At 43.5% G+C, this 13,627-nt stretch overlaps 1 protein-coding gene across 2 annotated transcripts in view; it reads left to right on the top strand.

Moving 5' to 3' along the window:
* Nucleotides 1-3,541: 3,541 nt before the first annotated feature.
* Nucleotides 3,542-13,627, top strand: part of ZFR (zinc finger RNA binding protein) — a 90,186-nt gene continuing 80,100 nt past the window's right edge. For both annotated transcript variants that reach the window (XM_023216549.1, XM_023216548.1), the window contains exons 1-2: nucleotides 3,542-3,681; nucleotides 3,973-4,072. In XM_023216549.1, coding sequence (XP_023072317.1) covers nucleotides 3,645-3,681; nucleotides 3,973-4,072 — 137 coding nt within the window. In that variant the 5' untranslated portion in view covers nucleotides 3,542-3,644. The remainder of the gene's footprint in view (nucleotides 3,682-3,972; nucleotides 4,073-13,627) is intronic.

The raw sequence follows: 13,627 nt of genomic DNA, 5'->3' as shown, positions 1-13,627 counted from the left end.
TTGTGATCCCCAAGAATGAGGGTAAACCAGGTAAAGGGAAGAAGGGAGAACATTGTAGGCAGGGAGAACTTGCAAAGCCCCCTGGTGGGACGGAGCATGGTGAACAGGAGGCCAAGGTAGCTGGGATAGAATGAACAAGGAGGAAGATGCTGAAAACACAGGTGAGCCAGGCCACAGAGTCTTGTGGGCCACACGGAAGAATTTGCTTTATCCTGGGAGATGAAAGCACAGAGGATTTGATTAGATTTGCATACCGAACCAGTTCTGGACATGAAGGATGACAATCCCTATTATAATCGGTTGCCTCTGGTCAAGTATTTCATCTTTAATTGTTGACCCAGAAGACTATATACAGCCATGTTGCCTAGACCAGGTACTCTAGAACATAAACTCTTCCAGGGCAGAGCCACCTACTTGTGACTTGTAGGTGTGGCTTGCACAGGGCATTCACTTACTAGCAGGTTGATTTTAAAAGACTGACAATTGGCCTGGCATGGTGGCTCACACCTGTACTCCCAGCACTTTGGGAGGCCAAGGTGGGTGGATCACTTGAGCTCAGGAGTTTGAGAACAGCCTGGCCAACATGATGAAACCCTTCTCCACTAAAAATACAAAAATTAGCTGGGTGTGGTGGCACATGCCTGTAGTCCCAGCTACTTGGGAGGCTGAGACAGGAGAATTGCTTGATCTTGAGAGGGGGAGTTTTTAGAAAGCCGAGATCGCGCCGTTACACTCCAGCCTGGGTGACAAAGCAAGACTCTATCTCAAATAAATAAATAAATAAATAAATAAAGGACTGACAATCATCTAGCCTAGTTCTTTTTACATCAAAAAGCTAGGTGTTAGGCCAGGCATGGTGGCTCACTCTTACCAGTAATCCCAGCACATTGGGAGGCCGAGGTAAGCAGATCGCCTGAGCTCAGGAGCTGGAGACCAGCCTGGGCAATGTGGCGAAACTCCATCTCTACAAAAAATACAAAAATTAGCTGGGCATGGTGGCGTGTGCCTGTAGTCCCAGCTACTTGGGAGGCTGAGGTGGGAGGATTGCTTGAGCCCAGGAGGTTGAGGCTGTGTTGAGCTGAGATCGCAACACTGCACTCACCCTGGGCGACAGAGTAAAACCCTATCTCAAAACAAAAAAGCTAGATGTCTTACATAAATGCTGCCTCATTTAAACCCCACCAGAGTCCCGCCAGGAAGATGGTATTGTTATTCTTGCCATATGGGTTTAGATAGGTTAAATAACATGTTCAGGTTATTCCACTACTAGATGCCCAGGAAAAATATTCAAGACCCCTCCAAAACTCCTTCCTTAAAGAAGCCCAAGTCAGGGGCAAGTAGGCACTGTACTGAAAGGCTGTTTCTACCGGCTGCATCTTTGAGAGTGCTATTGTAAATCATTTTCACTACTGCCACACCTACTTTGACCCCTAAGAACCAGGGGAGAGGCCCCATCTTCCTCTTTCTAGTTATGTGCTTGCTCATTGGGGTGTGCCAGCAGCACGCTGGCCTCCAAAGCCCTGCCAAGCAACCAAGCATGAAACTGGCCTACACAGACTCTTTTTAGGCAAGTAATTAACACCTGTCTTTTCTCCTTCAGTTTTATTCAAATAGCCTAGTAATAGAGCCGGTTCATCAAAGCAGTTACAGTCAGTGTCTTGAAGCTTGCCTGCTCAATGAAGTTCAAGGCAAAGTACCTTTAAAATACAGTTCTAATGTCCTATGTGTAGTAGATATTTCTTCCTAGCAACATCCTTGGAGCACAAATAACTTTTGCCTGGGAAAACATCAGTATTCTCAAAAATAATGACACTGACTTTTCTCCAAGGTTCTACATTTTCTCTTTTTGAAATGAATAACAGGACAAATCAGACAGGTTCTGAGAGCCTGTACTTTGTAGGAGACGTGGGGAGCAAGGTTGGCACAAGAAAGAATTGAGGCATTGTTTCTGCTCTGGCACAAGAAAGTAGGACAAAGCCCTGAATTTCATGGTAGGTTCTGATTCACCCTCTGCATTTCTTTTTTTTTTTTTTTTTTTTTTTTTTTTTTGTGAGACGGAATCTCGCTCTGTCGCCCAGGATGGAGTGCAGTGGCGCGATCTTGGCTTACTGTAATCTCCACCTCCTGAGTTCAAGCGATTCTCCTGCCTCAGCCTTCTGAGTAGCTGGGGACTACAGGCGCGACTTTTTTTTTTCTCTGAAACCAGGTTTCACCATGTTGGCCACTGACCTCACCTCGTGATCCACCCGCTTCGGCCTCCCGAAGTGCTGGGATTACAGGCGTGAGCCACAGCGCCTGGCCAGCATTTATTTTTAACGTTCATATCCAACAACGAGGAGAGATGAGGAGGAAGGAGTCTGGGGGATGGGCATGGAGAAGGTAAGGAAGAGGTGAAATGCAGGCAGTAGGTATACATTGATGGAAGACACGAAACAGATAAGGCCAGAGAAACTAGACCGTCAGAAGAGGAACTGGAAGAGGAAAGGCAATGGTTGAAAACGAACTGAGAAACTAAAGGGAAGACAGCGAGAAAACAGAGGGAAAGAAGAAATGCTTACATGGGAGCAAGTACTGTTCTGTCCTTACCACGAAAGATCTGGCACGTGACCTGGTCTCGCTCTCACTTGACTCCAGCCAGACTGATCTCCCTCTTGAACATTCCTGCATCTGGACCCTTCCAGTTGCCGCTCTTCCTGCAGGCATCTCCCAGGCCTGTCCTTCCTTCCTTCAAGTGGTCTCCTTAACCACACTCCACATGAAATAGCACCTCCCTTATCCTTATTTTCCTTACTCTGCTTTATTTATGCTTGAAGCTCCAGTCACCATCAGACAGACTTTGTGTGTTTTGGCTACTGGCTGTTGTCTGACATATACCTGCTCTTAGAACGTAAACTCCAGGGGTACAGGGACTTTGTTTTATTCCCTGCGGTGTCTCCAGCACCTACAACAGTGAATGACCCTGTTGGGTGACCGATATACGCCGGATGGCTCAGGGCGTGGATGCAGGTCGGGGAAAGGGTATAGCAAGAGGTGTGTCCGGGAGGGATATTTGGGGTGTGCTTTTAGTTCAACAAAAAAGCACTTTCCATCCTTTTTCTATTTCTCTCCTCTCCTTCTCCCTCCCTCCGCACTTCAGAGGTTGGAGAAAAGCTGCGGGAAAGCAGGAAATAAGGAAAAATCCTAAATTGTCCAGCTCGAATTCCAATGAAAAATTCATGAGCGAGGAAGACAGGGAGACAGAATAAATGCACACGCAAAAGTGAAGGAAACCAGTGGAAAGTAAGGAAAAAGGCGACAGACGTCACTCTTTCTGGTCACGCTCCCCGACTCCCCCGAGGCCCGGCGAGGCGCTCCTGACACGCGCCCCCGTCGCCTGGCGGCCGCGCGGCGTCAGCACCACTTCAGAGAACGCCAGGCCCCACTTCCCCCGTGGGCTTCCCCGCACCCGCACCACCAAGGCCCCAGCAGCACGCGCCCAGGGCAGCCGCGAAGGCGGCGGGGACTACAGCTCCCAGGATGCCGAGCACGGGCGCGCCTGCGCAGTGCGGCCGGAGGCGGCGGTCTGTTCTCCGCTGAGGAGGAGCGGGGCAGAGGAGGGAGGCAGCGGGTGAGAGTTCAGAGTTCAGCAGCAGCAGCCCGAGCCCATGATTCCCATATGCCCTGTAGTTTCTTTTACCTATGGTGAGTCTAATGTGGCCCGCGAGGCCTCTGCCCGGCCCCCTCCCTGGCCCCGGGCAGCGGGGAGGCGCGGGGGTTGGGGCAGGCTCCGGGGAGGAGGCGGCGGCCGCCACCCGGGCGTGCGAGTGAGTGAGGGAGTGCGAGGCGGGAGGGGGAGGCGGCGCGGCCGCGGCCCAGGCCCCGCCAGGGCTGCTCTCACGGCGCCTCTCTCTCTCTCCCTGCCCTCCCTCGGCGTCTCGGCTTCTCTGCGTCTCTCCTCCCGCCATGGGACCCGACTTTCCGTGCCCGCCGCAGTGCCCAGCCGGCTGGGGGAAGATGCCAAAATGGCGACCGGCAACTACTTTGGATTCACCCACAGCGGGGCGGCGGCGGCGGCGGCTGCGGCCCAATATAGGTAACGGCACCCTGCCTTCTCCCTGCTCGCCCCTTGCTCGCCCCTCGGCCCGGATCCGGTCGACGCGACGCCCCCGCGTCCGCCCCCAGCCAGCCCAGAGCTCCGGCCCGCTGTAGGCCTGGCCCGGCCCAGCCCCGCGGCCTCTCCCGCCCAGCCCCGCCTTGCCCGGCCCGGCCCGGCCCGCGGCGGGGAGCGGCCCCCAGTAGGGGGGAGGTAGAGACGGCGGAGGTGTAGGGACGTGGAGGCCGCAGGGCCCTTCGGCGGCCCCTTAGCTAAAATGGCCTCCTGCGGCCGCCGAGCGGAGCCGCCACCGCCGCCCGGCAGGCCCCCCGGTCCCCGCCTCCGCGCGTCCAGCCCCCACCTCCCATCTTCTTCCCACTTGGAGAGTGGAGAGGGTGGCCGAAGGGACCTCACGGGGAGTGCCGTGTCGCAGGTCCACTGGCTTCTCCTGCGACGCTTTTCTGCGTCGTCGCCTGGTGCTTCAACCCCCGGAGCCCAGATAACGTGTCGTTGTCTCGGGTACCTTCTCCTCCGTCTTCGGGCTTCTTCCCCAGACGCTTCATTGCTAGCGAGTCCTGCTGACAAACCGGGTGTCACTGCGTTCATCGGGTTCCTTTAGTTTTTCCTGCAAGGAGAGAGGTTCACATACCAACCACCTGTACATTGTGTAGTTCTTAGACTGGAAAAAATGTGCGAAGTTTCTAGTGCTGATAAATGAGTGCACAGCCTTGTTTGAGCTGTAGAGTTTAGGCCCCAGGTGGGCCTGTCATTCTCCTCGCGGGGGTCTTTCCCCTGCGGGGAATGATGGGGAGGGAAGAAGATGAAAGTGAGATTGTACTGAGTCATTGTAATGCACCGGATGAAATCCCTACCTTAAGGGAAGCTGTCATTTCTGAAGTCTGTAGTTCATTGTACATCTTATCAAAGACAAACACATACACAACGCTGGATTTTTAAATTGTTACTTTTGAGTCAGTCTGAGACTTTTGGTTCAGGCCATAAGCGCATACGGCTCTTGGGTGATGCGCTTTTTATGTATATTAGATGTTGGTTAAACCCAGGCAGTTTTTTTCATCTGATTTTCTTCAGGAGGCACATTGTTTGATGGAAAGGGCATCATTGGGAGCCAGAAGACCCGAGTTCAGTCTCTTTTGCTCTTGATTTCTTGTTGTTGTTGTTGTTGAATAAATTATTTTTCTTATAGAGAAAGGGTATATCTGGAACTCTTGGGCTCAAGTCCTGCCTCGGTCTCCCAAAGTGCTAGGATTATAGGCATGAGCCACCACACCTGGCCTCTTTTGTTCTTGATTTTATGACGTTGGGAACATCATATAGTTGGGTTTTCATTTTCATCATCTGTAAAATGAGATGCTGGGCAAACTATCTTTTTGGGCTGAAACTTGTGGTTTTGAGAAACCAAGTTACTGTATTCCATGGCATCCTAAGATGCCATTTGTTGTAAAAGGTACCATTATTGTATGTAGTACTAAAAAAAAAAAATGCTGCCACTTAAGACACTGCTTGAGACTCCATTAAGAGATGTCAAAATGTATAAATGTGCATCATATTGGTGAAACTAGCTTTTACTAATTGTTTAATGCTGTGTGGCATTTTACAAGTGTTTTTTCATGAGGTCTGCATTCCAGAAAAAGCACTGAGATGACAAATTATAGCAAACTCTTGGAGCGTTTCAAGTATTAGCAAATCTTTTGCTTATAATTTTTGATAATTAAACAACTGAAAAGGTTTCAGCTACTTCGATAAAGCTTTTTAGGGCTTTTTGAAAATTCAACAGCTTTTGGGGTACAAGTGGTTTTTGGTTACATGGATGAATTATATAGTGGTGAATTCTGAGACTTTAGTAGGGCTAATAATTTTCAAGGAGAGAAAAAAGCTATCTTTTTCTGAGAAGAGATAGCTAATCAGCATCTGTGCCATAAATCTGCTAGCAAGTAGTAGTGTTCCACCTAGAAAATCCTGTATTTAACCATTAAAATTTTACTTGTTTTACACAGGTTTTTTGTTTTCCTAATATGGGCTGAGTGATAAGATTTGTTGGATTACTATATTTACGGTAAAGTGGTGGGTTCTTTGTGGCACTTCTGAAATATTTTTTTTCCTAAATGCAGACCTACAGATAGAAATGAAGGAAGGAAATGCTGATTTAAAGATAATAATTTTTTGATAAAATATGTGATTGTTTTATCCAAGTATAGGGAACGGTGACAGAATTTGTTTCTAATCATTTTTTTTTTTTGGCCTTGAAACTCAAAAGTTTAAACTAACAACAATCCAGGTTACTAAATAGATTAAGTGTACATCTAATGAGAAAAGACTAGTCTTTTGACATTACTTATATTGCTAAAACTTAGGCACTCTTGTACCTAAGGCCTTCTGTATAAACATAGTACATGAAAATATCGTTTGCATTTAATGGCAAGAAATCAGGCCCAATAATACTGGGAATTTTGGCAAGAAAGATGAATAAATAACAATAACAAAAGCATATGCACAAAGTATGGTGGTGAAGCTAATATTTCTTCCTGGCTGGAAATAATTATAATGGAACTTTTAGAGATGGAAGACCGAGGTCTACTGTACTAATATTTTTTCAAATTTGAAAGATCTCAAACTCAGGAAAACCTTAAGTACAGTTCACGCCTGAAAACATATGAAGATTTTTTTTTTCCAGTCAAATTTGGATAGAAAATAGAGTATTCATGAAGGGCCAACTTTTTGTATTCGCAGGTTCCACAGGGCCTACTGTGGGACTTTATGTATGGAGTTTTGTATACATAGCTGTCCTGGAACCAGTCCCCTGCTTATATTGAGGGATTACTGTATTTATGTGTGAATGATGTGATTGAATTGCTTCACCTATCATTGAATACAGATAAAGTAAACATCGTACCCCTAAATGTAATTCCAGAGGCCGGGCGCAGTGGCTCACGCTCATAATCCCAGCACACTAGGGGGCTAAGGTGGGTGAATCACCATAGGTCAGGAGTATGAGACCAGCCTGACCAACATGGTGAAACCTGGTCTCTACTACTAAAAATATGAAAGTTAGCTGGGTATGGTGGCAGACGCCTGTAATCCCAGCTACTCCAGAGGTTGAGGCAGGAGAATCGCTTGAACCGAGGAGGTGGAGGTTGCAGTGAGCCAAGATTGCAGCCATTACACTCTGGCTGGGTGACAGAGACAGACCCTATCTCAAAATAAAGTAAAAGTAATTCCCGCTCTTAGTTTTCTTGATTACAGCTCTGTAAGGTATTTGATTAAATTTATTTTAGATTTAGACTTTTTAGCTTGTAAATATTTGAAATTCGTAATAGCACACTACAGATCAGGTTCTTGAAGATGTTATAAAGAACTGTAATAGTGAATTTGTCAAGTATGGCTACTAGTAACTTGTAGATTAGTTACCACGTTTTTCATTTATGTTAATGCACATTAGACAATTTTGTGGTAAGCATTTCTCAGTCTTCGTGTTCTAAGTCCCATAAACTATGGAATGTTTTTTTTTCCTATTCTGTATTTTTTGGTTTTTTTTGTTTTTGTTTTTGAGACAGAGCCTCGCTCTGTCACCCAGGCTGGAGTGCAAGCGCGATCTTGGCTCACTGCAACCTCTGCCTCTCAGGTTCAAGTGATTCTCCTGCCTCAGCCTCCCGAGTACTGGGATTACAGGCATGCACCACCACGCCTCGCTAGTTTGTATATTTTCAGTAGAGACAGAGTTTCACCATGTTGGCCAGGCTGGTCTCAAACTCCCAAACTCAGGTGCTCTGCCTGCCTCGGCTTCTCAAAGTGCTGGTATTACAGGCATGAGCTACCGTGCCTAGCCTTGTTTTGTATTTTTTTAAGTCAAGTAAATATGCCAGTTAAGTATTTTTATGTGCTTACATGTGTACCTTTCTGATAGTGTATTAATTTGAGGGTGCACAGGAGAAAGCAGATTTCAGACGTGAAAATGTAAGGATGGCTTCATGGCCAGAAGGGAACTTGGTAAGGTAGATAACCTGTTAGAGTAGAGTACCTTTTTTGTTTGAGGAAATGTACTTACATAAATCTAGTTTTATTTTTAAATAAATCTTGGGGAAAGAACTATTATGACCGTTCTAAGGACTTTAGGGTAGCAAAGAATATGAGGCAAGATAATTCTCAGCAGAAAAAACTTCCTAATAATTTCATAGGATCAAAAATCATTTTTTGCAACTTCTTCATTGACAATGATAGAGAAGCTCTGAAAGGAATTCTTCAGTTTTTGAGGAGAATTTGTGGCATATACATTTATAAAAGCATATGTAATAAACATTATAAAATAATCCCATTATATCCCACAATTAATGGGACATTAACCCATTTCTTTGAGGGTTTTTTTTTTTTTTTTAAAGACATGGTCTTGCTCTCTCACCTAGGCTGCAGTGTAGTGGTGATAATAGCTCCTGCAGCTTGGAACCCCTGAGCTCAAATGATCCTCCTGCGGTGGGCTTCCAAGGTGCTGGGATTACAGGTGTGAGCCACTGTGCCCAGCCTCGTTGAGAGTTGTAAACAGCCACTTTTTCTTTACTTATACTTTAGAAAAACCTTGGACATAGCAGTAAGTAGATTTTGACTATTGCTGGACCTTAACCATCTGCCAGTCAAAAGAAGGCATCTCATCTAATGATTTTGAGATGTCTTAGGGACTTCTATTCCTAAAGGATGTGGTAACTTGGGTAGGCTAACAGTAGCTTGGATAGGCTGATAAGCTAATGAGTCCTTTTTTCCTTTTTCTTTTTTACTTTTTATTTGAATGTAGTGTTAATAATATTGTGTCTTGAATTTAGGAAAGAGTAAAAGTGACACTAGTAAGGCAGAAAAGGATTAAACACTGAGAAAGTAAAAAAACCAGGTGAACAGGTTTTTGAAACCAACCTTGGTGATGGAAATTTACTGGCTTTACAAAAAAGAGAAATACTGCAACGGCTAATAACATCAGTCCTTCCATTGTTAAATCAGAGACCTTAGGATGGATACTGCATGGATAAGCTAGAAATAAGATAATTTTCTTTCCAAAAGGATTGTTACTATTACACTGATGATATAATGGCTGTTACTCTTAATAGAGTAGGGTGAGCCGGAATATCCATGTATAGAATAGGTATCTGCTTGAGTATGCTTTTGTAAACTGCCTTATAGTACACTATGAACAAAAGGACATAACTTTGGAACTAGATAGTTTGAGTCCCTAGCTCCATCCCTTCAGGCACCCTCAACTTCTCTAAGACTTGGTTTCCTCACCTAACTTGACTTAAGTTTAAATATAAAATTTTCTAGCCTAGTGCCTGATTATCAGTAGGCATTGCTACCAATACTGTTTCTGGTAGAGATTTAACTAATAATATTTTAAGGGTTTTAGAAGGAGTCCTTGGTTAATATCTATCATACATTTATATAGAGAGTTTCATAATCTCTCAGTAAAATGTTTTAAAAGTAAAACATTTGGGCCGGGCATGGTGGCTCATCCCTGTAATCCCAGCACTTTGGGAGGCGAGGCGGGTAGATCACAAGGTCAGGAGATTGAGACCATCCTGGCTAACACGGTGAAAACCCATCTCTACTAAAAATGCAAAAAAATTAGCCGGGTGTCGTGGTGGGCGCCTGTAGTCCCAGCTACTGGGGAGGCTGAGGCAGGAGAATGGCATGAACCCAGGAGGCGGAGCTTGCAGTGAGCTGAGATCACGCCACTGCATTCCAGCCTGGGCGACAGAGCGAGACTTCGTCTCAAAAAAAAAAAAAGTAAAACATTTGGAGTCCTCATTACTAATAGAAAAAGAAGGAAAGTTTCTATTTACAGGTAACATGATTATTACACTTGTCAGGCAAAAATGTGAGAACTAATAAGAGTACAGCAAATTTTCTGGATCTAAGATCAGGCAAAGGCCAGGCGCGGTGGATCACTCCTGTAATCCCAGCACTTTGGGAGGCCGAGGTGGGCGGATCACCTGAGGTCGGGAGTTCAAGACCAGCCTGACCAACATGGAGAAACCCTGTTTCTGCTAAAACCACAAAATTAGGCAGGCGTGGTGGTGCATGCCTGTAATCCCAGCTACTCGGGAGGCTGAGGCAGGAGGCTGAGGCAGGAGAATCGCTTGAGAGCCAAGATCGCACTATTGCACTCCAGCCTGGGCGACAAGAGCGAAACTCCATCTCAAAAAGAAAAAAGAAAGAAAGAATCAGGTAAAGTCAGTAGCATTCTTGTTTCATCAATATTGAATTAGATTATTAAATTTCAAATAAGTCCTGTTTATGTATAGCCACCAAACCTATTCAGTAAGCAGGAATAAAACAAATGACATATTCAAAACACTTTGAGGAGAAAATGCAGTAAGATAAAAAAGTCATAAAAGATGACAAAGATGGACTGTGTTCATGAGTGAAAAACCAATGCCATCAAATTATTATCTCCTAATCTATGTATATTTAGTGTTACTCCAATAAAAATCTCATAGGATTTTTGCTATAACTTGATAAAGGGATTTTAATGTATATAGTGAGGAGAGTGATCAGCTAAAAATATCATGAAGGTCTTGCAAAAATAAGAAAGGACTTGTAATATCAGATACCAAAATATTATTAATAGAAAAATGTGATATTGGTACAGGGATAGACAAATAGATCATTGAATTAAAATAGACATCCCAAAGATAAACATGCTTATATAGGTGGTTGGATTAGAATATATATCTAATATATATCTGTTTAAATAGATGTGTATGTTAAAAAAAAAATCAGCTGCATTATTACTCAGAGACATAGATCATCAGGTTAATCAAAAGACCATTCAGGCTTATAAATGTTGTAATTGATGAAGTATGTTAGAATTATTTGGATGGATCTTTAGTCTGCTTATTAAAGGTACTTGTCTATTAATTGTCCGTGACACCACTCTGTCAGAATACAGGATTAGAGTGATTGTTCTGAGTTTATCATTTCTTCGTATTTCATGAAAGCCATGTACAGTACAGCTTTTATTCATACAGAGGTAAAATGAATGCAATAAACTTTGGGCTTTTTTGTTTTATTTGAATATTAGTCTTGTATATTAAAGTGCATTTATAGGGAGTAATTCACTTATTTAGTATTTTATGAGCATCTACAATATGCATAGTCCCTGTTCTCAGGGAGTTTACACTTCTGGGGTATGAGGGTGGAGACAGATGCATCTATAAATAACTATGCCATTATAATAAAGTTTTAATGAAATACTAAAATGGGAAATTGGAGGATTTTGACTATGGAGTTTGAGGTAGACTTCGTGTTCTTTCATTCTGAAAATCAAGGGAATGTTGTTTTAGACAAAGGAAAAGTATTGAGCCAAGACAAATATCTGGATTGCATGATATAATAGAGACTGGTTTGGCTCTGAAGTCAGACTACCTGAGCTGAATCTGGCTCCTCCTATTACCTGCCATGTGACCTTGGGCAAACAGTCTCTTGTTAGTTTTTTTATCTATGAATTGAAGCTAATAAATTTTCTTTGCCTCATAGGAAAACTGCACATGTAAGAGTTCAATGAAATGTCATAAATCCAATGTACCTGTGTAACTTACACTTAAAAACAGAACATTATCAGTATCCCAGCAGGTTTTTACATTCTCCATTGTATTGTTTTGAGGATTCAGTATTATTTGTAAAGTGGACCTGGCAGTGACTCACACCTGTAACCCTAGCACTTTGGTTGGTCTAGGCGGGAGAATTTTAATCCCAGGAGTTTGAGACTAGTGTGAACAGCAGAGTGAGACTCTGTCTCTATTATTAATAAAAGAAAGAAGAGAAGAAAACATTATTTGTGAAGTGTTCAGAACAATATCTGGCATATATTATATCCCCACCATTATTCAGTAGGTGGCTGGTGAATATGGATGAAACCAGAGAAAGTACAGTGCCTGGCGTATATCAAGCATTCAGTAGACATGTTTTGAATTATTTATAGAAAAATAATACAACTGTGGGGACCGGCACGGTGGTTCACGCCTGTAATACCAGCACTTTGGGAGGCTGAGGCAGGCAGATCACGAGGTCAGAAGATCAAGACCATCCTGGCTAACACGGTGAAACCACATCTCTACTAAAAAATACAAAAAAAACTTAGCTGGGTGTGGTGGTGGGCTCCTGTAGTCCCAGCTACTTGGGAGGCTGAGGCAGGAGAATGGTGTGAACCAGGGAGGCGGAGCTTGCAGTGAACCGAGATCACACCACTGCACTCCAGCCTGGGCGACAGAGCGAGACTCCATCTGAAAAAAAAAGAAATACAACTGTGGTTACCAGCTTTAAGGTAGGACCAGGGAAAGGAAGAAATATTGGTGAACAGAGAGCCAGGAAAATTTAGGGTCATGAAAACCAAAAGATGATAGCGTGGTCGTCAGCTTTAGAGATGCTGGAATAGGGATTTAGTACAGTTACCAAATTACTTGTGTAATGTTAGTGAGTAGCCTTTATAGGGAAACTAGAATCTGATCACTTGGAGCTACAGAAAAAATAGCATAAAATTTTGCTTAAAATAAGTTTGTAGTCTAGTGTTCACATAGATACTTAAGAATTCCAGAGGTCACATGGGCTTAAAATATTGGGAAGCACTGTGGTTGAAATCAATCAAATGAAAATAAATTTTTGGAATTCATATTTCTGGGAAAAGCTATAGTATAAAATACACTACTAGTATGGTAGTCAGCATTAAATGGGCAAGGCATGTCTTTGAAAATATATTTGAATAATTATGACACTTTTTTATGGGAAAAACAATAACACTGTTTAAACAGTAACCATATAGGGAAAAACAATAAAACTGTTTAAACAATAACCATGTAGATGAAAGCAAAGAGTGCTGTGATTTATGAAAGTGGCTTTATAGCTTCTCTTACTTCCCTAATCCTGCCCATTCCCAAACCGTTTTATGCTATAAGCATAATGGTCTCTATGAAATGTAAATTTAATGATAACACTCTTGTGTTTAAGTTACTATCAGAATATCTGGTTGTCCTAGTTTTATAATTAGAAGTCTGTAATGCTTCACCCACATTTATGAAATTCACACATGTCTGAAAATATTCGTAGTAAGATTTTAAAATCTTGACAGTAAAAATTAAATTGACAGATTAACTTTTTTCCCATCTCACTCAGTGTGAATATTCATACCTTTCCTTGAAGAAATGTTAATACTTTTGAGAAATGATGAAGGATTTGTTTTTCGTGAGTATAAAAAGTTACAGAGGTTGGATGTGGTGGTTCATGCCTGTATCCCAGCATTTTGAGAGGCTGATGTGGGTGGATTGCTTGAGCCCAGGAATTCAAGACCAGCCTGACCTCAAGCAATCCACCCGCCTCTACAAAAGTTAGCCCCTTATCATGGTATAGGCTTATGGTCCCTGCTACTCGAGAGGCTGAGGCGGAGGATCACTGGAGCCTGGGGAGGTTGAGGCTACAGTGAGCCTTGATCAAGCCACTGCACTCCAGCTTGGGTGACAGAGTGAAACCCTATCTTTAAAAAAGAAAGAAGGAAAGTTATAGAGC

Source organism: Piliocolobus tephrosceles, chromosome 4, assembly GCF_002776525.5.
Source record: "Piliocolobus tephrosceles isolate RC106 chromosome 4, ASM277652v3, whole genome shotgun sequence".
Taxonomy (NCBI): Eukaryota; Metazoa; Chordata; class Mammalia; order Primates; family Cercopithecidae; genus Piliocolobus; species Piliocolobus tephrosceles.
This window is presented reverse-complemented; position numbering and strand designations above follow the sequence as displayed.